Source organism: Oncorhynchus clarkii, chromosome 17, assembly GCF_045791955.1.
Source record: "Oncorhynchus clarkii lewisi isolate Uvic-CL-2024 chromosome 17, UVic_Ocla_1.0, whole genome shotgun sequence".
In the NCBI taxonomy this organism is placed as follows: Eukaryota; Metazoa; Chordata; class Actinopteri; order Salmoniformes; family Salmonidae; genus Oncorhynchus; species Oncorhynchus clarkii.
Genome location: NC_092163.1, coordinates 72,111,130 through 72,138,622, shown reverse-complemented (window position 1 = coordinate 72,138,622; position 27,493 = coordinate 72,111,130). Strand labels below are relative to the sequence as shown.

The 27,493-nt window shown below is 42.2% G+C and overlaps 1 protein-coding gene across 1 annotated transcript in view; it reads right to left on the bottom strand.

Moving 5' to 3' along the window:
• Positions 1-23,926, bottom strand: part of LOC139371381 (neuron navigator 1-like) — a 119,422-nt gene extending 95,496 nt beyond the window's left edge. Inside the window, exons 1-3 of the mRNA XM_071111747.1 lie at positions 23,118-23,926; positions 22,735-22,823; positions 3,095-3,841 (exon numbers count right to left, since the gene is read on the bottom strand). Of these exons, the coding sequence (XP_070967848.1) occupies positions 3,095-3,841; positions 22,735-22,823; positions 23,118-23,926 (1,645 nt within the window). The remainder of the gene's footprint in view (positions 1-3,094; positions 3,842-22,734; positions 22,824-23,117) is intronic.
• Positions 23,927-27,493: the final 3,567 nt, after the last annotated feature.

The following is a 27,493-nucleotide window of genomic DNA, read 5'->3' as shown; positions in this document are numbered from 1 at the left end:
ACCATAATATTATTCAAATTAATTAAGCCAAATTTCTTAACCTGTTGCGTCTACCAAACCCGGATCCAGGATTCTATTTACAGACCTAAGCTCATTACCATAACGCAACGTTAACTATTCATGAAAATCGCAAATGAAATGAAATAAATATGCCATCTCTCAAGCTTAGCCTTTTGTAAACAACACTGTCATCTCAGATTTTCAAAATATGCTTCTCAACCATAGGAAAACAATCATTTGTGTAAAAGTGGCTAGCTAGCGTCGCATTTAGCGTTAGCATTAGCGTTAGCATCCAGCACGCAAGATTTCAACAAAAACATAAAAGCCTTCAAATAAAATAATTTACCTTTGAAGAACTTCGGATGTTTTCAATGAGGAGACTCTCAGTTAGATAGCAGATGCTCAGTTTTTCCAAAAAAGATTCTGTGAATTCGAAATAGCTCCGTTTTCTACATCACATTTGGCTACCAAAAAAAAAACGAAAATTCAGTCCTCAAAACGCGAACTTTTTTCCAAATTAACTCCATAATATCGACTGAAAACATGGCAAACGTTGTTTAGAATCAATCCTCAAGGTGTTTTTCACATATCTCTTCAATGATATATCGTTCGTGGAAGCATGGTTTCTCCCCTCAATCAAATGGAAAAGTACAAGCAGCTGGCGTTTGCGCACCGAATTCCACGCAGGACACCAGGCGGACACTTGGAAAATGTAGTCTCTTATGGTCAATCTTCCAATGATATGCCTACAAATACGTCACAATGCTGCTAACACCTTGGGGGAACGACAGAAAGTGTAGGCTCATTCCTTGCGCAATCACAGCCATATAAGGAGACAATGGAAAACAGAGCTTCAGAGATTCTGCTAATTTCCTGCTTGACGCATCATCTTGGTTTCGCCTGTAGAATGAGTTCTGGGGCACTTACAGACAATATCTTTGCAGATTCTGAAACTTCAGAGTGTTTTCTTTCAAAAACTGTCAAGAATATGCATAGTCGAGCATCTTTTCGTGACAAAATATTGCGCTTAAAACGGGAACGTTTTTTATCCAAAAATGAAATAGCGCCCCTAGAGATCCAAGAGGTTAAAATCAATCCCATATACTATGTTATTATAAAAAAGGATTTAAATTCTCTGGTAATGCCAATAAGGAATACTATGAAATGCATCTCAAAGATGCCCTCTGGTGGTCAAACTATCAATAACTTGCAGTAACAGAAAAAATGCCACAGAATGCTGCGGCAACACACAAGGTGTGCCGCAGTATGACGCAACTTTTAAAGGAGGAATTTAAAACTTGCACAAGACAGTTCACAGAATTGTCCATTTTGAGAAACTTTGCCAATGTATTAATTACTACATTTAGCTAACGTTAGATAGCTAATCCAGAGATTCTTACCTTTGCTTCAATTCGGCAATCTCGTCTAGATCATCATGGCATTTTGTAGTTCCTTTTGATAGCCCCATTAGCACATTAGAAGCAAATATATTGATAAAACTCACCTTGTCCTAGAGAGATTTACACGGTTATGAAAAATTTACGCCAGGGTAAATCTGTACGAAATGCAGCCCTTATTTTAAGTGTTTCTAAAATCCCTTATGGGAAAAATTTATGGTGGAAAAATTATTGGAACCATTTCCCTGTTTGACTGCTTTATGGGTATTATGACTCATACTGTGGAACTCTATGTGGCCGTCTATAGAAATTGTCATTCTGGGCCTTGTGTCAGTTAAACTGCAGTATCGACGCAAGACTTTAGGAACAGTAGAAACCGTGCTTCTAGACTGGATCCCTGGTCCCTTGGGATGTGGTACTTGAAATTGGCAATCTAATAAAGCCAGTGGCACAATTTAAAATGAGGTCAACAATTCAGCAGCTGATTCACAAACTAGAGTACAGTGGGATGTAGGACAGTCAGAGGAAGACAAGTTGGATATTTGGATAGTTGGATATTTGGTTCTTGGTCTTAAGCTAAAACTGATGTGCTCTTGTTTCTGATCAATGTCAAAGTCAATTAACCAATTAACTCAACACACTAATCAAATGTACTCATTTGGGATAATGAGATGCAAAGCCAGAGGCCAATAAATATATTTCACAGGAAGCAATCCAGTGATCAACATATACCTCTGGTCAGTATAAAACCTGTCAGAAACATTACACTGCACTGTATGTTTCAGAAAAATAAAGCTATTCTGTTCAAAATGTGCTGTATTCAGTCAATGACATTTACACATTATATCATGCTACTCTATCTTCTTTATACACCTGGTTGAAAACAAAGAGCTTGTAGTTTTACTGAGATACCTAGAGGACCAGAGAAGCCCAGCCACTCCTGGCTATTTTACTTCCCATATAGACAGTGTGGGCACCATCTGTCAATGACCACGGATGAATGGGGCTGGAAGGAGTCTAAATATGTCTCACAGGGAACTTAAAATCAATTCAATATGGCTCAGTTTATTTCCCAGGTCCTATTTTCTGGAACCATTCACATTCACATTCACTACATGGAGCATAAAGAGAGCTGCAGGATCACTGAGGGCCTAGCTGGTTGGTCAACCCACTGCAGCAGACTAGAGCTGAAACGGAATAGATCTCAGGAAACAACCTTATACACACAATCAATGACATCATGCTTCACACGCCAGAGAACAGCACGTTGGATATTAGAAACAATAACCTAAACGCAAACAATGGAGGTATTGTCCACCACCACCTGCAGTAACTGATCAAAACCCCCATGCTTCACAATAATCAGGATACGGCTTTAAAACAAAATGCCAAATCTGGGGCAGCATTCAAGAGAAAGCTTTTCAAGTGCATACAATACGAACACTGCGAGACGGTATACAACCCCTGGAGTTCATCTCAATCGATACCCAGCAAGATTAGCTCCATTCAGGGACAATGAGGACTGCAGTAGCAAGCAGGTGTTAGTGACAGCTGTAGTAAGGGGGCGTGCTGATGGGGAGAGGCATCGAGAGGAGAGAGGGGCGTTTTTGTTTTGTGCTGTAGAGAGCAACAGACACACAGCCAGGCTCGACAGGCAGGTAGAGGTCTGCAGGAGAGAAAAAGTTGGTTTTACTCACCCAGCATCTGGCTGAAGAGAAGCTGCTCCAGGTCACCCAGGACAGTCACTACCAGCTCTGGATCCACCTTGAGGAAGGAGGATTGGCTCCCATCCCCTTGGCTCTTGGCCTCTGACTCCACAGAAGCTCCCACTGCCTGCTTCTTGCTGGCAGCCTTGGCCTTGCTGGAGAGAATCTCATCATCAGATTTTCCGTCCTCAGGGGCTTTACTCAGGGGCTTCACCTCTGCATACGGCGCCCGGGGGATCCGGCTCTGACTGGGTCTGACCAGACCAGAAGGAGCCGCCAATGGGCTGAAGGTTTTGGGTTTGCCCTGGAAGAGAGAGTGCTCTGACTTGGAGAGGTTGCGTGAGAGTGGCGCGCCCCCTCGTCCGCCACCGCCACCCCCTCCTGCCAGCTTGGGCTTGCCTGCCTTGAGGGGTCCTGCTCCAGGCTTGGCCATGTCATCACACCACTTGGGCTCGTAGAGGTGTATCTTTTTCTCTGCATCGGTGAGCACGGCCAGGTTGGTCATGGACCTCTGCTTGCGGAGGTTGGAGGACACTGGAAGCCGCCCCTCAGAGCTACCTGCACGGTACACCCTCAGTTCCCCTCGTTGGGCGCTCTGGGGCACCCCCGACTTGCCCCTCTTGGCTGCCATGCCAACAGCTTTGCCCTCGGCTTGGCCGTACGTTTTGGTGCTTTCCGCCCTTTCCATCTTTAAATCTCCTTCTCTGCCTCCTTTCACGCTACTTCTGACTATGCCTCCTGCATGAGAGCATTTCAAAAAGCATCAGCAAGGAGAGAGAAAAATAGACTTCCTTTCAGTCCCCTTATCCTTTCAAGAGAAAACAAGAAAAGGCTAACAAGGCACAGTCCTTGGATCTTTGCTCTTCTTTGCAGACAGATTATTCATTTTTTCCTCTCCTCATTCCCTCTGCCTCTCTCTGTCCGCCTGACAGACTGCTGCAGCAGCTGTTGCAGTGCTGCCCAGGCTCTCCTTTCTATTCTTTCTTTCCCTGTTCTCTCTCTCTCTCTCTCTCTCTCTCTCTCTCTCTCTCTCTCTGTCCTCCCTGGCTCTGTTTTCTACTCCTCCTTTCAGCAGTCCCTCCTGCCGCTGAAGCGCACAACAGCAGAATGACAATAGCACCAGACGCAACCACAATCCCTCCTCCTTCCTCTGCCTGTCATCTATCCTCCTCCTCCTCCTCCTCCTCCTCCTCATACCCCCTTTCTCCATCCCTCCTCCCTTACTCCTCCTCTGTTGCATTTAAAGATGCTTCGCTCTGCCTCAGCAGAATGTGTGAAATGTAAGGGGGTGATGAGAAATGATAAACATGACATTTTTTAAAACTGGACAGCATTATTTTGATCACAGGCTTGTTATCACATGCTCTCGTCTCTCTTTCTAACCCTTTGTTCTTCCCACCTCCCTTTCTTCAAGCACGTTCTTCGCACACACAATTATGCATGATTTACTGGTGTGGAAATGTGGAAATGGTGAGGAAATCTGTGTCCAAAAGCTCTCAACAACTGGAACATCCAGCTTATCTGTTTATCCTGTCTGAGCTGCCTTATTGCCTAACCCTTGTTTTAATCAAAATAAATCATATATTTAAATCTACTGAGTGTTATCAGCTTTTTACTTAAATGGAACACTAGTCTAATGATGTTTCTATGATATAATAGCAATGCTGTCCGATAGGTTTCACAGTGCATCACTATCACATCAGTATGTCCCATACTGTACCAACATCATATGGAAGTCATCATTTAATATGGACATTACCTGCTTATTCACAAAAATTGAATAAATAGATTGATAATATTACGCATGTATCAAAAATGATTGATGGTAAACAAACAAAACAAGTGCTGATATTTTGGCAGCTGTATACAGTATGGAGGTTTTCAAGTCAGGTCCTCTTTCACTATACAGTATCCCGCCTGGATGAGTGTAAATGGGTCTCAGCAGTGTGAAAGAGGACACACCCTATACCACGAGGCAGCACTTCATTTTACACTACAGAAATAACTAGGTAATGGCGTGGTAAAATGGTAATTACACAGTTAACCTGTTAATTACTTGTTTGTTTCTCCGGGATTCAATAAAATAAGCACAACTCGGCACAATCTGATTCAACAATATCCAATTGAATATCAGGTACATACCAGAGGTAATACTATAAGATGTGTTAGCACACTTTGGAAAGACATGCAGGCAGCATAAGCACTAAACACAGGGAACAGCATCCAAACCAGACTCTTAGTACGCAAGTTAAGTATAGCACTGCAATTACTCAACCAGCATAATTACTGTCTGTTTCATCCCCTCCCCTTAGATCATGTGTACTTTCATTTACTCTGAATGCTATTTTAGCTCCACTAATTGTGCTTCTCGATTATTTAATTAATGTATTTATTTTGTCTTGAGACAGGTCTCTAAAATAGATATTTCGAATAGCATAATTTGTATGAATAGTGAATAAATAAAATAACACGGAGTGATGAGCTCTTTTAAGACCCTCCCTTACTGCAGCATCTTTAATGATATTCCACACGCACACATATCTCTCAAGAGAACTCTGCAATGCTTCACAGCACATGTATGCACCATGGAAAATGAGGGCCGCTTCACCAGCCAGGAGGCTTTCTGATCACACATGCCCCGATTCATTAGCCTCTCCACGTTCTATAGCAGTAACATAGTACAATATATTTGGCATACATACTCATGATTCTTTTTGCAGACATATGTATGTCTATAGTATGTGTGTATGATGACTCTTCACAATTGTGCTTCTAGTGTTTGAGAAATCAAGGAAGCATTTCTAGGTTGTGCTCAATTGTTCTTATCCAGGATAACCAATCAACTACTGGTAAAAACACTGCATGACCTGGTTTTCTTTCCTTTGATGCAACTGACCAGTTTGTTACAATGCCTTGAGGGCCCTTTCCCACTCTGCTCTCCCACTGTGCCTACACGCTCCACTGGCCTGATATGTGGGTCCCGGGGCGCCTGGGGTTCTTCTGAGACCCATGAAGTCATTTGATGGGTCTTAGCGAGGTGGCCTGAAAACAATGTAACGTCTTGTTCTGGCTCGTCAAAAGCAATACCCCCACGCTCCAGTCCATTGATGATGACCTCACTCCTCACTCCCAAGCTGCTCTGACAAGCTTGGTTCCTGTTGTGTAGACATTGTGGATGGGACTAAGTTGATTACCACATTTTGAAAGTATTTTTTGTGTGAACATATTTGTAATATGTAGATGAAAAAAAATGCAATTACATCAAGTCCTTTCAGCAACACTGGTGCATAACCAACATATGAACTGTGCATGAGTCCTCGTAAAGAGAAAGTTAGCACCTAAAAGTAGCTTACAAAAGACCCCAAAAACGATTATGACGCAGCTAGCTAATTATACGGCTAAGTCATTTCCTGATTGTTCTGGACATTGTAACATGTCTGAGTGCTGGGCTAATGAACTAAGACATTGTAACATATCTGAGTGCTGGGTTAATGAACTAAGACGGTGCTTAGAAAACTTTTTATAGTCCCATACCACTTCAAACATTCAACCTCCAGCTGTGTACCCCCTATAGCACAAGGGTCAGCGCACTCTCAAATGTTGTTTTCTGCCATCATTGTAAGCCTGCCACACACACACACTATAAGATATATTTATTAAACATAAGAACGAGTGTGAGTTTTTGTCACAACTCGGCTCGTGGGAAGTGACCAAGAGCTCTTATAGGACCAGGGCACAAATAATATAATAATAATCAATAATGTTGCTCTTTATTTTGCCATCTTACATATAAAACCTTATTTGAATAACTCACAACAGGTTAATGAGAAGAGTGTGCTTGAAATAATTCACATAACTCTGCAATGTTGGGTTGTATTGGAGAGAGTCTCATTTTTAAATAATTTTCCAAACACAGTCTCTGGCTGTATTTCGTTTTCCTGCTAGTGAGGGACGAGAATCCACTCTCACATAGGTACGTGGTTGCAAAGGGCATCACTGTCTTAACAGTGCTATTTTTCAAGGCAAGAAACTCTGAGCACCGCCCTATCCCGAAATCTGGCGGTGGCTTCTGATTAAATTTTCACAAAACCGCTTGTTGCAATTTCAATGAGGCTCTCTTGTTCAGATATCGGTAAGTGGACTGGAGGCAGGGCATGAAAGGGAAAGGGGTTTCGGGAAAGTACCTGCGTAATTGCACACCCAGCTCACTCAGGTGCTTTGCTATTTTACATTTGGCATTGTCCGTAAGCTTGAGTTCATTTGCACACAAAAAAATCATACAATGATGGAAAGACCTGTGTTGTCCTTGTTAATGCAGACAGAAAAGAGCTCCAACTTCTTAATCATAGCCTCAATTTTGTCCCGCACATTGAATAGATTTGTGGAGAGTATCTGTAATCCTAGATTCACATCAATCAGGCGAGAAAAAACATTGCCCAGATAGGCCAGTCATGTGAGAAACTCGTCACCATGCAAGCGGCAGACAAGTGAGAATTATTGTCAGGAAAGAAAACTTTAAGCTCATCTCTAAATGAAAAAAAAATGTGCCAATACTTCTTGATAACCAGCGCACTTCTGTATGTTGTAAAAATACACGAGAGTTCAGGGGCCTTGCTTTAACTTCTTGATTCTACTTGAGACGCATATGTCTCAAGTAGGCACCTGGAAATGCAAATGCGCTACGCTAAATGCTAAATGTACTCGTTAAAACTCAAACCTTGATCAAAATTCACAAGCAGGGTATTGAATTAAAGCTACACTCGTTGTGAACCTAGCCAACAAGTCAGATTTTTAAAATGCTTTTCGGCGAAAGCATGAGAAGGTATTATCTGATAGCATGCACCACCTCAAAATGCCTGAATGCGACGTAAACAAAGACTCTGCTTATCCGACGCAGCACAAAACGCAGAAATAAAATATAAAACATTCATTACCTTTGACGAGCTTCTTTCTTGGCACTCCTATATGCCCCATAAACATCACTATTGGGTATTTTTTTCGTTTAAATCGGTCCATATATACCCAAAATAGCTTTCTATGGAAGCTGTGTCATTCAGAAAAAAACATCGTTTTTAAACGCTGCGTCATTTTTTAAAATTAAAAAAGTTGACGATAAACTTTCACAAAACACTTCGAAATCCTTTTGTAATCCAACTTTAGGTATTAGTAAACGTTTATAATCTATCAAAATGATTACAGGGCGATGTATATTCAATAGCTCCTCGTCTGCAAATCAATGGCTGCCATTGTCCACATTTACAGCGTCCTGGTGGAGACTGGAAGAAACGGAAGCCAGATACTTGGATTTTCGAACAAAAAATGCAATTGAAAATGACGACAATGGCGACATCGTGTGGAATTTGTATGAATTGCATGCAGGTCGATATTCAATTTTGTCCTCTTTTAACAACCCATGAAAGTGACTTATGGAAATTATTTGTAGCTTTCAGAGAGCAGTTTTTCTTGCGTTTTTCAATGAAACACACGATCTGTTATAGTCACAGCCGTGATTTAACCAGTTTTAGAAACTTCAGAGTGTTTTCTATCCACACATACTAATCATATGCATATACTATATTCCTGGCATGAGTAGCAGGACGCTGAAAAGTTGCGCGATTTTTAACAGAATGTTCGAAAAAGGAGGGGGTAGAAGTAACAAACTTAACATTTTTAAGTGTATTGTCCAAAACATATTTCAAACTCTCAGGCATTCCCTTGGCAGCAAGAGCCTCTGGGTGGATGCTGCAGTGTACCCAAGTGGCGCCGGGAGCAACTGCTTGCACGCATGTTACCACTACACTATGTCTCCTTGTCATGGATTTTGCCCCATCAGTACAGATACCAACACATCTTGACCACCAAAGTCCATTTGATGTCACAAAGCTGTCCAGTACTTTAAAAATATCCTCTCCTGTTGTGTTGTTTTCCAGTGGTTTGCAGAAGAGGATGTCTTCCTTAATTGACCCCCCATAAACGTAATGGACATATACCAGGAGCTGTGCCAGGCCCGCCACGTCTGTTGACTCATCCAGCTGTAACGCATAGAATTCACTGGCTTGTATGCAAAGCAGTAATTGTTTCAAAACATCTCCTGCCATGTCACTGATGCGTCATGAAATCATGTTGTTTGATGAAGTCATGATCTGTGTATGTTTTTTTGGCCTTTCCCCCCAGCATTGTCCCAGCCATATCCGTGGCAGCAGGAAGAATGAAGTGCTTCACAATAGTATGGGGCTTGCCTGTCCTAGTCACTCGGTAGCTCACAATATAAGACACTTCTAGCCCCTTATTAATGGTGTCTGTTGCTTTTATACATGTCTTACTACTCGAAAGTTGTCTTAATTCTCGCTCAAAAAACTCCTGTGGCTTATTTTTAAAATTGGCATGTTTTATTTCTAAATGTCGGCGCAAGAGTGAAGGTTTCTCGCGAGAGAGTAACGGTTAATTTGATTGGATGTTAATCATTTGACTAGGCTACCTGTATTTGAAATTGTGTTGTTATTTTGCTGAACAGTAGATGGCTTAATGTTATACTTGGCAGTGAAACAAAACTATTCAGGCGCTAGAAAAAGCTCACCCAAATGTATAGCCCTGTTGGAAAATATAAATGGACTGTTTGACTGTTTGTTTAAAAAAATAGATATATACGTATATATATATATTTTAAATTGTGAATCACATTTTTATTTGGCCTACCCCCAACGGCATTGCGCTTACCCCAGTTTGTGAATACTTGAACTAGGACATTGTAACATATCTGAGTGCTGGGTTAATGTACTTGGACATTTTTAACATACAGTGCCTTGCAAAAGTATTCATCCCCCTTGGCATTTTTCCTATTTTGTTGCATTACAACCTGTAATTTAAATATATTTTTATTTGGATTTCATGTAATGGTTATACACAAAATAGTCCAAATTGGTGAAGTGAAATGAAAAAAATAAAAAATACAAAAAACGGTTGAGGTGGTGTGTGCATATGTATTCACCCCCTTTACTATGAAGCCCCTAAATAAGATCTGGTGCAATAAATTACCTTCAGAAGTCACATAATTCCACGTGTATGCAATATAAGTGTCACATGATCTGTCACATGATCTTAGTATATATACACACCTGTTCCGAACAGCCCCAAAGTCTGCAACACCACAAAGCAAGGGACACCACAAAGCGAGCGGCACCATGAAGACCAAGAGCTCTCCAAACAAGTCAGGGACAAAGTTGTGGGGAAGTACAGATCGGGGTTGGGTTATAAAAAAAATATCTGAAACTTTGAACATCACACAGAGCACCATTAAATCCATTATTAAAAAATTGAAAGAATATTGCACCACAACAAACTTGCCAAGAGAGGGCCGCCCACCAAAACTCACAGACCAGGCAAGGAGGGCATTAATCAGAGGCAACAAAGAGACCAAAGATAACCCTGAAGGAGCTGCAAAGCTCCACAGTTGAGATTGGAGTATCTGTCCACACTTTAAGCCGTACACTTCACAGAGCTGAGCTTCACAGAAGAGTCGCCAGAAAAAAGCCATTGCTTAAAGAGAAAAATTAGCAAACACATTTTGTGCTCGCCAAAAAGCATTTGGGAGACTCCCCAAACATATGGAATAAGATCCTCTGTTCAGATGAGACTAAATGTAGTTATTTGTCCATCAAGGAAAATACTATGGCTGGCGCAAACTCAACACCTCTTATCACCCCGAGAATACCATCCCCACAGAGAAGCAGGGTGGTGGCAGCATCATGCTGTAGGGATGTTTTTCATTGGCAGGGACTGGGAAACTGGTCAGAATTGAAGGAATGATGGATGGAGCAAAATACAGGGAAATTATTGAGGGAAACCTGATTCAGTCTTCCAGAGATTTGAGACTGGGATGGAGGTTCACCTTCCAGCAGGACAATGACCCTAAGCTTACTGCTAAAGAAACACATGAGTGGTTTAAGGGGAAACATTTAAATGTCTTGGAATGGCCTAGTCAAATCCCAGACCTCAATCTGTGGTATGACTTAAAGATTGCTGTACACCAGAGGAACCCATCCGACTTGAAGGAGCTGGAGCAGTTTTGCCTTGAAGAATGGGCAAAAATCCCAGATGCTGGAATTGCCAAGCTTATAGAGACATACCCCAAGAGATTTGAAGCTGTAATTGCTGCAATAGGTGGCTCTACAAAGTATTGACTTGGGAGGGTGAATAATTATGCACGTTTTCATTTTTTTGTTGTCTTATTCTTGTTTGTTTCACAAGAAAAAAATCTTCAAAGTGGTAGACATGTTGTGTAAATCAAATGATACAAACCCCCCCCCAAAATACATTTTAATTCCAGGTTGTAAGAAAAGGAAAAATGCCAAGGGGAGTGAATACTTTCGCAAGCCACTGTATCTGAGTGCTGGATTAATGCACTAGGACATTGTAACATATCTGAATGCTGGGTTAAAAACTTATTTGGGATCGGTGTCCCATCCGGGTTGAGTTAAAGAAGGCTAATGCGATTAGCATGAGGTTGTAAGTAACAAGAACCTTTACCAGGACGTAGACATATCTGATATTGGCAGAAAACTTAAATTCTTGTTAATCTAACTGCACTGTCCAATTTACATTAGCTATTACAGTGAAATAATACATTGCTATTGTTTGAGGAGAGTGCACAGTTTTGAAAATAAAAAGTTATTACAGTTTTTTTCGATTGCTAAACGACAGTGGACACAACTGGAGTCACATGTGCAAAACTCTAACTACAGTCTGCACAGCAGCAGTTCATGTGGACCAAACTCTAGTTCGTTTTTCATTGCTTGAACACAGTTTTCAAAACTCTACACACTTATCCCATGACTTTAACCACAACCTGCACAACACTGTGGATTTACAGCACTTTGTTAAAATGCTAACACACTGCTGTCAAAACTGTGAACCACACATTCAAAATGGAATAGATTTCAGCCTTGTGCCTTTCAAACACTGCTGATTGCAATTTCAGCTGAAAGGCTAAGCAGGTGTCTTGTTTTAGACTTGTTAGTGAACACACACACATATTACAGTATATATAGGTAGAGCTCAGAAAGACTCATTTTGGAAATGGAACAAGGAAGATGGGTTCGTGGAGGGAGAAGGGTGGCAGGGAGAGGGCGGATGCGTGGAGGAAGACAAAGAAGACAAAGAGCTGTTATTTCAGATGAAATAAGGGCTACACTTATAGACCATGTCGTGAACCATGGTCTCTCATTGAGAGAGGCAGGGTTGAGGGTGCAACCCAATCTGCAAAGATCCACAGTGGCATCTGTAATGCGAATTTTCCATCATGCAAACAGGTGAGTTACATCCTTACAGTAAATGAAAACATTACAGGAATCTATTTTGTATTGCAATTATTGAATATTTACACAGATATATATTACAGTAAGTTTGAGTAAAATATATTTTTACAACAGGACCCAAAGGCTGCCCTCAACAGGGGGAAGAGGAAAAATATTTTCAGATGCGCAGGAAAATGCTATTGTTGACATGGTTGTTGTCAACAATGCAATAAAACTGCGGGAGATTCAAGATAGAGTGCTGGCTGATAATGATATATTTGAAAATGTTAATTCTGTCAGCACAACAACTATTGCTCGAGTCCTAAAGAAACACCAAGTTACAATGAAACAGTTATACACTGTACCGTTCGAGAGAAACAGTGAACGGGTAAAAGAGTAAAGATACCAATATGTCCAGGTAAGACGTCTGAGGTTACGTACACAGCTATACAAAATATTTACAGTAAAAAAAAACACTAGCATTTCTACAGTAAAACTGTGCACTTACTGTTTTTCAGAGAGTAATGGAGGTGGAAGCACTGGAAAGACCACATTCATTTGTATTTATCGATGAAGCTGGATTTAACCTTGCCAAAACACGGCACAGAGGAAGGAATGTTATAGGTCAAAGGGCCACATATGTGCTGCAATGGCCAATGATGGTTTGCTTCTCAACACACCACTCATTGGCCCATACAACACAGAAAGGCTTATAGATTTTCTAGAACAGCTCTATGCTCAGCTAGTGCCAGCAGAACAGGGGGAGCCAGTAAGAAACCCCCAAGTTTGTCATAGTTTGCGATAACGTTGCTTTTCACCACTCTGCAGCTGTCACAGATTGGTTTGCAGCACATCACAGATTTATGGTTTTGTACCTGCCTGCATATTCACCCTTCCTCAACCCAATAGAGGAGTTTTTCTCTGCCTGGAGGTGGAAAGTGTTTGGTCACCACCCACATGACCAAATGTCTCTTTTGGAAGCCATGCGTGCCGGATGTGAGGACACGAGTCCAGAGGACTGCCAGGGATGGATAAGGCACTCCAGAAGGTTCTTCCCCAGGTGCATGGCAAGAGAAAACATTAGATGTGATGTTGAAGAAAACCTGTGGCCTGATGCTAGAGAGAGGCAGGATTAGCCCCTCAATTATTTGTTCGAATTACAGTATGTACTTTTAGTTTCTACCCTTTTTTTCTCATTACTGCAATTCCGTAAATTACTACAGACTATTGAAGCAAACTGCTAATTTTCATTTACCTTAAAGAATTGTTATGTTCTAAAATTTTTAATAAATCATGTGAAAGAATGTCACTCTTTTCTTTGAAGAAAATATTACTTTGTATGAAGTCACTGAAATTGTTCAAACTGTAAAGATGAAAAGTTTGTATTTTCTGTATTGGTGTTTGATGCTAGTGTTTTTACTCTCAGTGTGTTCTGAGTGACAGTGTGTGTTATCTCAGTGAGGGTTGTGCATAGTGTTTGGCTGCACTGAGCGTGTTTTGAGCCATGTGTTAAGAGTTGTGTTGCTTGGAATGAGTTTTGCAGGTGATGTGAACTGTTTAGCTCAGGTGACTGTTGGTAGTGCAGACTGTAGTTAGAGTTTTGCACATGTGACTCCAGTTGTGCCCACTGTCATTTAGCAATCGAAAAAAACTGTAATAAACAAATGAGGAACATTTGGGCAGTCTTGATACAACATTTTGAACAGAAATGCAATGGTTCATTGGATCAGTCTAAAACTTTGCACATACACTACTGCCATCTAGTGGCCAAAATCTAAATTGCACCTGGGCATGAATAATACATTATGGCCTTTCAAATATGATGGTACAAAGAAAATATAAAAGAACCGTTGTTTTTTTATTTGTATTTTCTTTTACCAGATCTATTGTGTTCTCCTACATTACTTTCACATTTCCACAAACTTCAAAGTTTTTCCTTTCACATGGTACCAAGAATATGCATATCCTTGCGTCATCGCCTGAGTTACAGGCATTTAGATTTGGGTATGTCATTTTAGGCAAACATTTAAAAAAAGGGATGGATACTTAAGAGGACATTGTAACTCACATCTGAGTGCTGGGTTAATGTACTAGGACATTGTAACATATCTGAGTGCTGCGCTATTGGACTAGGACATTGTAACATATCTGAGGACTGGGTTATTGAACTAGGACATTGTAACATATCTGAGTGCTAGGAGGGAGACACCCTTCCTCAGGAGAGGCCAGGGTGGACCAGCATCCAGAATCCAGCCGCTGCTTTCCCACACATCTGGAGACTAATCTGACTCTACGATTGACCAGCTGTGTGTGTGTGTGTGTGTAAGTAAGTAAAGAGGCTATGGGCTGGACAGCTCCACAGCTGCCAGTGAACTGGAGAGTCTGTGTAATTATTCTGTGACGGCTCAGCTGCTGTGGCAAAACCATGATGATGTTGCAACATATCAAAGATACAAAGGAACGTTCTTGCCCAGTGTGTGTGTGTGTGTGTGTGTGTGTGTGTGCTGTCAAAGAAAAGCAGAAGGATCCTTGATGTCCTACCATAAAAATACAACTCCTTTCAAACATTAATGAAATCATTGTGCTGAGTGGAATGTGAGCCCCAGGGTCCAGGATATTGTAAAAACCTGAATAGTAATGTGAGTGCATTTTCTTCTCCCAACTTTCCCCATATGCTGAATATTAGTATATTCCTGCTGAGCTCAATATTCTGGAGACCTGTAGAGGAAGGACGATGAAAACTACTAAGTCATCTTGCTCGTTTCAAGTCTCACCAAAGTGATTATCTTTCTTCCTTTTTTTAACCTGGGAGTGTTTTGTGTGCTGTCATAGAAATAATACTATTATATTGTTCCTGGACATACCACCATCAATTTCAAAATGTTCACAGGTGTTGTTTGCAAAATGGCTGCCATAGATCAGCTGGTTTAACCTGGTGGTAAGGGTAGGCAACAACACATCTGCCACACTGATCCTCAACACCTGGGCCCGTCAGGGGAGCTAGCTTAGTCCCCTCCTGTATTCCCTGTTCACCCACGACTGAGTGGTCAAGCATGACTCCAACACCATCATTATGTTTAATGACGACAAGGATGAGAAGGCCTATAGGGAGGAGGTCAGAGACCTGGCGGTGTGGTGCCAGGACAACAACCTCTCCCTCAATGTGAGCAAGACAAAGGAGATGATCGAGGACTATAGGAAAAGGAAAGCCAAACAGGCCCCCATTAACATCGACGGGGCTGTAGTGGCGAGAGTTTCAAGTTCCTTGGTACCGGTACCCCGTTTATATAGCCTCGTTATTGTTATCTAATGTTATTTACTTACTTATTTACCTACATTTTTTTAAACTTTAGTTTATTTTGCAAATATTTTCGATTTCTACTCTGTTTCTTGTTGGTTAAGGGCTTGTAAGTAAGCATTTCACAGTAAGGTTGTATTCGGCACATGTGACAAATAAAATTTGATTTGATGAAGCTACACACTGATTACACTTATGAAGCCACATACTGATCACACTGACGAAGCCACACAGAGAACATTCTCAATATGGAATAAACATATATCCTCTCAATAGAGAGCGGACCTCTCTTTACCCCTTTATCAATACTGTCTAAGACACAGTGATGGGTTGGAAGAGACCCCAGGGCTGTCCTGAGGGGATGTGAGGCACTCTCTGACAGGAGGCGAAAGTGCGTTCTAGATCAAATCACTGGATCCCTCAGTCCTGCATCTGTCCATTCGGCCCTAAAGACCACTCAACCACTCAACCTCCCACCACCCTCTACTAGGGGAATATAGTGAGGGGCCATCACCCTCTCTCAGAGGAATACAGTGAGGGGCCACCACAGCCTCTCCCAGAGGAATATAGTGAAGGGCCACACACAGCCTCTCCCAGAGGAATACAGTGAGGGGCCACCACAGCCTCTCCCAGAGGAATATAGTGAGGGGCCACCACAGCCTCTCTCAGAGGAATATAGTGAAGGGCCACCCACAGCCTCTCCCAGAGGAATACAGTGAGGGGCCACCACAGCCTCTCCCAGAGGAATACAATGAGGGGCCACCCACAGCCTCTCTCAGGAATACAGTGAGGGGCCACCACAGCCTCTCCCAGAGGAATACAGTGAGGGGCCACCACAGCCTCTCTCAGGAATACAGTGAGGGGCCATCACCCTCTCTTAGAGGAATACAGTGAGGGGCCATCACAGCCTCTCTCAGGAATACAGTGAGGAGCCATCACCCTCTCTTAGAGGAATACAGCGAGGGGCCACCACAGCCTCTCTTAGGAATACAGTGAGGGGCCACCACAGCCTCTCCCAGAGGAATATAGTGAGGGGCCACCACAGCCTCTCTCGGGAATACAGTGAGGGGCCACCACAGCCTCTCCCAGAGGAATACAGTGAGGGGCCACCACAGCCACTCCCAGAGGAATATAGTGAGGGGCCACCACAGCCTCTCTGAGGAATACAGTGAGGGGCCATCACCCACTCTTAGAGGAATACAGTGAGGGGCCACCACAGCCTCTCCCAGAGGAATATAGTGAGAGGCCACCACAGCCTCTCTCAGGAATACAGTGAGGGGCCACAACAGCCTCTCTCAGGAATACAGTGAGGGGCCACCACAGCCTCTCCCAGAGGAATATAGTAAGGGGCCACCACAGCATCTCTCTGAAGAATATAGTGAGGGGCCACAACAGCCTCTCTCAGGAATACAGTGAGGGGCCACCACAGCCTCTCCCAGAGGAATATAGTAAGGGGCCACCACAGCATCTCTCTGAAGAATATAGAGAGGGGCCACCACAGCTTCTCCCAGAAGAATATAGTGAGGGGCCGCTACAGCCTCTCCCAGAAGAATATAGTGAGGGGCCATCACAGCCTCTCTCGGTCATTACCATAATTAAGAGACACTTCAAAGACTTTATAACTACTCAGAAGGCTTTTATAACTACTTACAAGGCTTTTATAACTACTTACAAGGCTTTTATAGTAAAAGTGGTTTTCTGAGTTCCTTTTCTCATTATCTGCACACTGGGTGTTCCTAAAGAGTACTAATCAGGGCAACACTTAGACCCCTCTCTCTCCATTACAGGCTCAGAGTGACTTTCGTATTCTCCTTTCATATTCTCCTCTCACTGTAGGTCCATGTTAGTTAAACTGTAGGTTGACATTGTGGTTTGTTGTAGACAGGGATGTTTGCAAATTGATATTTTTGCAGAATGACTATTCCAATGTCCAATCCTCATGTCCCCCAGCAGTCTGAAAACTTGGTACTAAACATTTTCACAGACATGTCACTGTGAAATTAATCGCTATGTTCCTATTCAACTCAATTCATTTGAAGATGCAAAACATATACATTCTCTGGTAAGAATAAAACAGACAATGGAGTTTAAAGTTAAGATCTTCGAATGGCTTTTTAAACAGTTTTGACATACATTTCACGGCAAGTGTACTCCCGAGATGTAGAAACATTTTGGAAACCGTCGTATGCTGTATGTGTTTTAAGATTGATTTTGACAGGCGGAAAAACATGTTTTCCCACATGTGCGTTTACGAAAAACGGTATTTATATAACAGCAGCAGTGAGATGCAGTTGTGACAAACTGCTGGAGGAGATCCTAGGTCTTGATGTATAAAACAGGTGGGGAGTAATGAAGTGTTTACTGTACTGTATGTTGGCAGTCACTGTAGTGAGAACTAGTGAAAGGGGCGGTGCCTACTAACACTGGAATATTATAACAACCAGTACATATTTGCGTGGCATGCTGTCCTGTTTACTGAAAAACAACTGCTTGTCAATATGTCCTAATTTGCTGTGTTGCCATGACTGACAAAAATAAAAGATAGTGTGTGATCTGTTAGTAAAATAAAAGATAGTGTGATCTGTTAGCAAAATAAAATATAGTGTGTGATCTGTTAGTAAAATAAACGATTGTGTGTGATCTGTTAGCAAAATAAAATATAGTGTGTGATCTGTTAGCAAAATAAAATATAGTGTGTGATCTGTTAGCAAAATAAACGATTGTGTGTGATCTGTTAGCAAAATAAAATAGTGTGTGATCTGTTAGCAAAATAAAAGATAGGGTGTGATCTGTTAGCAAAATAAAAGATAGGGTGTGATCTGTTAGCAAAATAAAATATAGTGTGTGATCTGTTAGCAAAATAAACGATTGTGTGTGATCTGTTAGCAAAATAAAATATAGTGTGTGATCTGTTAGCAAAATAAACGATTGTGTGTGATCTGTTAGCAAAATAAAATAGTGTGTGATCTGTTAGCAAAATAAACGATTGTGTGTGATCTGTTAGCAAAATAAAATAGTGTGTGATCTGTTAGCAAAATAAAAGATAGTGTGTGATCTGTTAGCAAAATAAAAGATAGGGTGTGATCTGTTAGCAAAATAAAAGATAGGGTGTGATCTGTTAGTAAAATAAACGATTGTGTGTGATCTGTTAGTAAAATAAAAGATAGTGTGTTATCTGTTAGCAAAATAAAAGATAGGGTGTGATCTGTTAGTAAAATAAACGATTGTGTGTGATCTGTTAGCAAAATAAAAGATAGTGTGTGATCTGTTAGCAAAATAAAAGATAGGGTGTGATCTGTTAGCAAAATAAACGATTGTGTGTGATCTGTTAGCAAAATAAAATATAGGGTGTGATCTGTTAGCAAAATAAAAGATAGGGTGTCATCTGTGATATAAAGTAGCTTACCATGGTTGAATCATCTGATAAAAACTCTTAAGCATCGTCCCCTTTTTTTCAATTTTCGCCTAAAATGACATACCCAATTCTAACTGCCTGTAGCTCAGGCAATGAAGCAAGGATGTGCATATTCTTGGTACCATTTGAAAGGAAACACTTTGAAGTTTGTGGAAATGTGAAAGGAATGTAGGATAATATAACACATTAGATCTGATAAAAGATAAGAAAAATAAAGAAAAATCTTTATTTATTTTTTTTTTATCATTATCTTTGAAATGCAAGAGAAAGGCCATAATGTATTATTCTAGCCCAGCTGCAATTTAGATCTTGGCCACTAGATCGCAGCAGTGCATGTGCAAAGGTTCAGACCGATCCAATGAACCATTGCATTTCTGTTCAAAATATTGTATCAAGTCTGCCCAAATGTGCCTCATTTGTTTTTTAATACATTTTCATGTTCAAAACTGTGCATTCTCCTCAAACAATAGAATGGTATTCTTTCACTGTACTAGCTACTGTAAATTGGACAGTGAAGTTAGATTAACAAGAATATAAGCTTTCTGCCAATATCAAATCAAATGTTATTTGTCACATACTTCTAGTTCCGACAATGCAGTAATAACCAACGAGTAATCTAGCTAACAATTCCAAAACTACTACCTAATACACACAAGTGTAAAGGGATAAAGAATATGTACATAAAGATATATGAATGAGTGATGGTACAGAGCGGCATAGGCAAGATGCAGTAGATGGCATCGAGTACAGTATATACATATGAGATGAGTATGTAAACAAAGTGGCATAGTTTAAAGTGGCTAGTGATACATGTATTACATAAAGATGCAGTAGATGATATAGAGTACAGTATATACGTATACATATGAGATAAATAATGTAGGGTATGTAAACATTATATTAAGTAGCATTGTTTAATTAAAGTGGCTAGTGATATATTTTACATCAATTCCCATCAATTCCCATTATTAAAGTGGCTGGAGTTAAGTCAGTGTGTTGGCAGCAGCCACTCAATGTTAGTGGTGGCTGTTTAACAGTCTGATGGCCTTGAGATAGAAGCTGTTTTTCAGTCTCTCGGTCCCAGCTTTGATGCACCTGTACTGACCTCGCCTTCTGGAAGATAGCGGGGTGAACAGGCAGTGGCTCGTGTGGTTGTTGTCCTTGATGATCTTTATGGCCTTCCTGTGACATCGGGTGGTGTAGGTGTCCTGGAGGGCATGTAGTTTGCCCCCAGTGATGCGTTGTGCAGACCTCACTACCCTCTGGAGAGCCTTACGGTTGTGGGCGGAGCAGTTGCCGTACCAGGCGGTGATACAGCCCGACAGGATGCTCTCGATTGTGCATCTGTAGAAGTTTGTGAGTGCTTTTGGTGACAAGCCAAATTTCTTTAGCTTCCTGAGGTTGAAGAGGCGCTGCTGCGCCTTCTTCACGATGCTGTCTGTGTGGGTGGACCAATTCAGTTTGTCTGTGATGTGTACGCCGAGGAACTTAAAACTTACTACCCTCTCCACTACTGTTCCATCGATGTGGATAGGGGGGTGTTCCCTCTGCTGTTTCCTGAAGTCCACAATCATCTCCTTAGTTTTGTTGACGTTGAGTGTGAGGTTATTTTCCTGACACCACACTCCGAGGGCCCTCACCTCCTCCCTGTAGGCCGTCTTGTCGTTGTTGGTAATCAAGCCTATCACTGTTGTGTCGTCCGCAAACTTGATGATTGAGTTGGAGGCGTGCGTGTCCACGCAGTCGTGGGTGAACAGGGAGTACAGGAGAGGGCTCAGAACGCACCATTGTGGGGCCCCAGTGTTGAGGATCAGCGGGGTGGAGATGTTGTTACCTACCCTCACCACCTGTGGGCGGCCCGTCAGGAAGTCCAGTACCCAGTTGCACAGGGCGGGGTCGAGACCCAGGGTCTCGAGCTTGATGACGAGCTTGGAGGGCACTATGGTGTTAAATGCCGAGCTGTAGTCGATGAACAGCATTCTCACATGGGTATTCCTCTTGTCCAGATGGGTTAGGGCAGTGTGCAGTGTGGTTGAGATTGCATCGTCTGTGGACCTATTTGGGCGGTAAGCAAATTGGAGTAGGTCTAGGGTGTCAGGTAGGGTGGAGGTGGTCCTTGACTAGTCTCTCAAAGCACTTCATGATGACGGAAGTGAGTGCTACGGGGCGGTAGTCGTTTAGCTCAGTTACCTTAGCTTTCTTGGGAACAGGAACAATGGTGGCCCTCTTGAAGCATGTGGGAACAGCAGACTGGGATAGGGGTTGATTGAATATGTCCGTAAACACACCAGCCAGCTGGTCTGCGCATGCTCTGAGGGCGCGGCCGGGGATGCCGTCTGGGCCTGCAGCCTTGCGAGGGTTAACACGTTTAAATGTTTTACTCACCACGGCTGCAGTGAAGGAGAGTCCGCATGTTTTGGTTGCGGGCCGTGTCAGTGGCACTGTATTGTCCTCAAAGTGGGCAAAAAAGTTCTTTAGTCTGCCTGGGAGCAAGACATCCTGGTCCGTGACTGGGCTGGTTTTCTTTTTGTAATCCGTGATTGACTGTAGACCCTGCCACATACCTCTTGTGTCTGAGCCGTTGAATTGCGAATTGCGATTCTACTTTGTCTCAATATCAGAAATGTCTATGTCCTGGTAAATCCTGGTAAATGTTCTTGTTACTTACAACCTCATGCTAATCACATTAGCCTACATTAGCTCAACCGTCCCGCAGGGCACCCACCAATCCTGAAGAAGTTTTAAAACATGGTCAGGGGACAGAATTGATCCTAACCATAGAGTGAAATGTGAATAGATTTCTGTTGAAAATGAACATGGAAAAACAACATTATTGGACAGCATAGTTGGAAACAATCCCACCACCTGCATCCTGCGAAATCCCAATTCAACACGTGATCACAAGCAACAACAAAAAAGATTGTCTAGAAACATTTTCCAATTGTTTTATGTTTCCTCAAGGATACCAGAGTACAATTAACCATACTTTCTACTATTCCTGGTATATGCAAAATCATGACCAAATGTAAGGCTGTACATGTGGCCTTGATGCCTCAGATGAGAGCTCCAGATTAGAGCGGATACATACACTTTATATACAAAAGTATGTGTACACCCCTTGAAATTTGTGGAGACACACTATTCTCAGAAGAGTGGAGGCTGTTATAGCAGCAAAGTGGTGACCAACTCCATATTAATGGCCCTGATTTTGCAATGAGATATTTGACAAGCAGATGTCTACATACTTTTTGACAGTTTGTCAGGACGGATTTAGACAGATAAGTGGCTGAAAACGACTACAAATACCCATAAAGCCTGCTCAGATAACCTACTACAGCAGGCGGACTGGATTTGGTACCAAACCCTGGATCTGGAGATTTGTGTAACACCTTAATCACATTGGTGTAGGACTGGGGCAGTAAACCCTATAACACATTTTCATTGAATTGGTTAAAAAGAATGTCTACAAGATGTTTAATGGAAGTCGAACCGAACGTGGTATCCAAAACCAGTTTGTTCTTCAATCCTCAAGCAGTAATATACTTTGTAGTTGAGTTAAGTAGGCCAACCCTAATACTAGTACTGTACAGTGAACGTAGCGAGACAACGAGTGAATGTGACTCACCCAGGTCGTCACAGCACACCTCCATGGAGTCAGAGGAGCAGTCACTCAGGTCCTCCAGAGAAGAGGCATCATCATCCTGGACATTCAACCTACACGCACAGCATGACCATCAATTTACACCACGATACAATTCAGGGACATTCATATAATACATTTTTACACTACAATATTTTGTACTGAATAGCCAATATAATAATGTATTCCCACTAGGCACCTGGTTGACTCAACATTGTTTCCATGTAATTTCAATGATATTATATTGAACCAAGTGGAACAGATGTTGAATTGACATCTGTCCCCAGTGGATTGTCTTAAATGTATTCCAAACATACTCCCAGTGAGTACACATTAAAGTAGAGCTGATGCTATCAGTGTACCCTCACCTGAACCTGAAAGGTGCCACAGTGGCCATGTTACTACGGGCTGGCTCACTCCCTCTGCGTGGCACACTGACTGTCTGCCTGGTACCACCACCACCACTCTGGCTCAGATGGGACGCTCTATGTTTGTTGGTGGACATGTCTTTTTTAGGAGCGATCATGCCATGGCAGGAGAGGTTCCTCGGCTCCCTCTGCTCCTGATGGGTGGTCATCAACACAGCGCTGATCAGATTCCCGTTCCCTGCTTTAGTGCTGGAGAGCCTGCTTTGGCCTGAGTGGAGATCACCACCAGAGAGCTTCGACAGGGCATCCTGCGCATCTCCATTGTCGTCCAGACGGCTGTGGCGAACCGCGCCTGAGGCCCAGTTCCCATTGGCATTTCTCCTGGTGTGTTCTCGAAAAGCCTTCTGGGATAGAGCATTGCTGCTGCGGAGGTCCAGGGTGTCCTTGGAACGTGGTGGTGGTGTCTGTCTCTTGGGGACCTGGGGGCTGCTGTAGGCTGACCGGCTGATGGTGCCTCTCTCTGGGGCATAGGAGACTCTGGAGGAGGAGCCAGTGGGACAGATACCACCCCTCAAAGCTGCACCACTCAGCAGCTCGTTTGAAAAGGATGAAGATGATGAAGAGTAGGAGGGATGCATTTTGGTGCTGAGTTGAAACTGTGCTGTGGGGTTAGATAGGGCGCTGCCCCCCTGATGTTTGGGGTCCAGTTTGGAGAGGGGGGTTATCCTCTGGGGAAGGGGGATACCAGAGACCAGACCTGAGCTTGGCTGGGCCTGGGATATGGTCTTGATGTTCACGCCGCCGCTCATGGTTTTCTGAAAGAAAAATAATAAAAAAATTACATGATGCTCTTCATATTTTATATTTCAGCCTTTGTTTACATGTGGATAAGACCAAGTGAAAGTCTCCAAACTATTACCATGCTACAATTGATTGATTCTAAATGGTTGCCTTTTTCATGGTGTTTTCTTGACTGCAAATGTCGGATCTTCATTTAATCCCTTTCAAATCAAAGCAATTTTTGTTGATCACATGCTTTGATAACAACAGGCGTAGTTTCACTAACAGTGAAATGCTTACTTACGGGCCCTTCCCAACAATGCAGAGAGAAAGAAAAATGAGAAATAATAGAAAAGCAAATGAATAAAAGTCATAATAAATACACAATGAGTAACACACGTAGGTACCAGTACCGTGTTGATATGCAGGGGTACGAGGAAATTGAGTTAGATATGTACATATAACTAAGATTAAAGTGACAGATAATTTAGTCCCAGGAGGAAAATAATCCTGCGTTAGGTGTTTGTATACAATGCAGTTTTCTTTTCTTTTACTTATTTTTTCAATTTAACCTTTATTTAACTAGGCAAGTCAGTTAAGAACAAATTCTTATTTACAATGCCGGCCTACACTGGCTGTCACTGGCAGTACCGTGCCTTCTGTAGGCTACGTGCAAGCTACAAAGAGCCTTGTGCGAATTCATATGTGGATTATAAGAAATTGACATATATGTAAGGGGTAAATGTTTTTGTTATGCTTTTTTTTAATCAATTGTTTTATTATATGTTGAAGGCAAGCAATAGGCAGAATAAATTATTTTGGTTGCCTCAGTGCCTGTGTGGTCATGCGGTTAAAAGCCACTGACCCCAGAGTCGACGTAGCTTCGAATTCGTCCCACTGCCCTTTGACTCATGGATGAATGCAATCGGAAAAACGTTTTATAACAGGCAAGCATTCTGTACAGTAGAAATCAAGTATTTCCTTGTTCAACATGGCAAATCTACTCTGGCAATTTACCAGATACCTTTTATGAATGATAACTAATGTTGGTGTAGCCTACTGTTATTATTTGATTTGTTATCCATTTATGTTATCCAAAAGTGTCTGGTATGGTCATTTCTTATCAGAATCAGGGGTAAAATATCCCTGGACTGTCCATATTTGAAATGTGTAAATAATTCAGGTCAATCGGGGGATTGAGTTATTTGTTACAGAAGGGCGTGGGTCAGAATTTAACTCACACCGACATTGTAAGCCTATATGTGCACTCTGAAGGCAGTGTTCCTAACTGCTAGACCGACCCCAGGCCACTATTGAACTACATTTTGACCCTAGTATACACTTGTCGTAGCCTAGTGGAGACCAATATCAATCTTGTGTTATTAAGCTATATAAAACCATGGCTGTTGATATGTATGGCTGCATTTCAGATACATTTTTGAGCATTTGAAGGGTGTAGAACTAGGACCTAGGCCTATAGCGTTTTAGCGAGAGAGAACATTATTTTGATAGCAAGCCCAGATCACACTGACTTGACTGCCTTCGCGTGGAGAGGAAGAGAACTGCTCATTTTCAGTCAACTCACGAGGCTCATTTCAATTTCCTGATGCAGCAGGTAAATTCTCTGCGACAACAGAGGGATTATGTTAAGATCTGATATCTGTCCTTCCTGAATATCAAATATCAGTAGTTAGGTTACTGAACATATATGGACTCAATCAGAAACAAATTGAGGGGTGTTGTAGAGCTCCATGTGTGTGGTCCTGCTTCGTGGGAGACTAGGGAGAACACGTGCATGTGTTTATCTCATACAAAATATACTGTGGATCATATTCTTGCAAGCCGTAGGAGACGGAAAATGGCATGCTTCTTGTGACATTTGTTCTACACTATACTGGACAACAGGTGTACCTACCAGTCTGTCTGTCTGACACACAGAGAAAGAGAGTGGGTTACTGTCTACAGATTCACTGTATGTGCTGTCAAATATGATTTCAACAGAGGCTCGGGAATGCGTGGGGACGTGGAAACTTGAATTGAGTGTCATGAAAGTCACGTCAAATAAAATAGAATTGTGTTAATATTTTAATTCTCATCATTTCGGTTGGAGCAGCTTTGCCACAAACGTATTCCATCATTCCCCTTTTCCCTCCAGTGAACTGCATGCTGGGAGAGTCAGTGACAGACTGACATCGTTACTGACTGACATCATTTGGCACACGCAGCAGGACTGCTGGCCCTTTAAGGTAGTGCCAGCAGCACCCCACCCCTCTCCAACTCACGGTCTGGTCATGTCCCTGGTTCATGCGACATCTTAAAATCTATTTGCAGAGGTTGCGTACACATATTTAACAGATGTTATTGCAGGTGTAGAGAAATGCTTGTGTTCCTAGCTCCAGCAGTGCAGTAATATCTAACAATTCACAACAATACACACAAATCTAAAAGTAAATAATGGAATTAAGAAATATATAAATATTAGGACGAGCAATGTCGGAGTCCGGAGTATAAAAATATATATGTGATGGGATGTACATTATAGACATTATGGACTCCACCCTGTACTACGGTAACCATGGCCTCCCCATCAACACCCAGACCCTGTCTACCACCCTCATAACAAAACAAAAGAAAACAGCAGCATCTTTGTCGTGGGGGACTTGTTGACATGTTCTGCTGCAGCTGCACAGTAGATCGCCAGAGGCAATCACTATAAGATACTCAATGTAATATATAATTGGACCTGTAGTTAATTTAGTCCTATTTGCCCTCCTGCACAACACATGGCTCCGTGTCTCTGTTCCAGATGACCCATTCAGTAATCATCGGAGTGGAGATAAACACAACAGGCCAGTGCCTTGAACAACCTGGAGGTACGGCTAGTAAGGCCTGCATTTACACATGTAATGTAGGCATAGTAGGAGAGCAGCAGATGTTACCACACGCACACACTGTATGAACTAATGCATGTGGACATGCACGCACACACACATTCAGAAACTCACAGGTACAGACACACAGAAACACACACACGTACATATCTGCACACACGCACGTACACACACACAAACACACACATTGATGAACATGAATAGATTTGACATTAATGACAATGGAGTGACTGGGTGGTTCGAGCCCTGAATGCTGATTGGCTAACAGCCGCGGTATATCAGACCGTATACCACTGGTATGACAAAACATGTATTTTTACTGCTCTAATTACATTGGTAACCAGTTTATAATCGCAATAAGGCACCTCTGGGGTTTGTGAAATATGGCTAATATACCACGGCTAAGGGTTGTATCCAGACACTCCACATTGCGTCGCGCATAAGAACAGCCTGTAGTTGTGGTACATTGGCCATATACCACACCTCCTCGGGCCTTATTGATTAAACATACACTGCTAGCCGTCTGCTGGTTTGGTTTAAACTAGTCAACGTGATAGTGTTTGTTTATCAACATTTACGAACCCACTGTACCTCTGAATCTTGCCACAGATTATTATGACATCCAGTAGAATGCAGCCCATATCTACAGAGCACACCACACACCAAGATGTTAGATTGACAAGATGTCTCCTGTTAGGACACAGA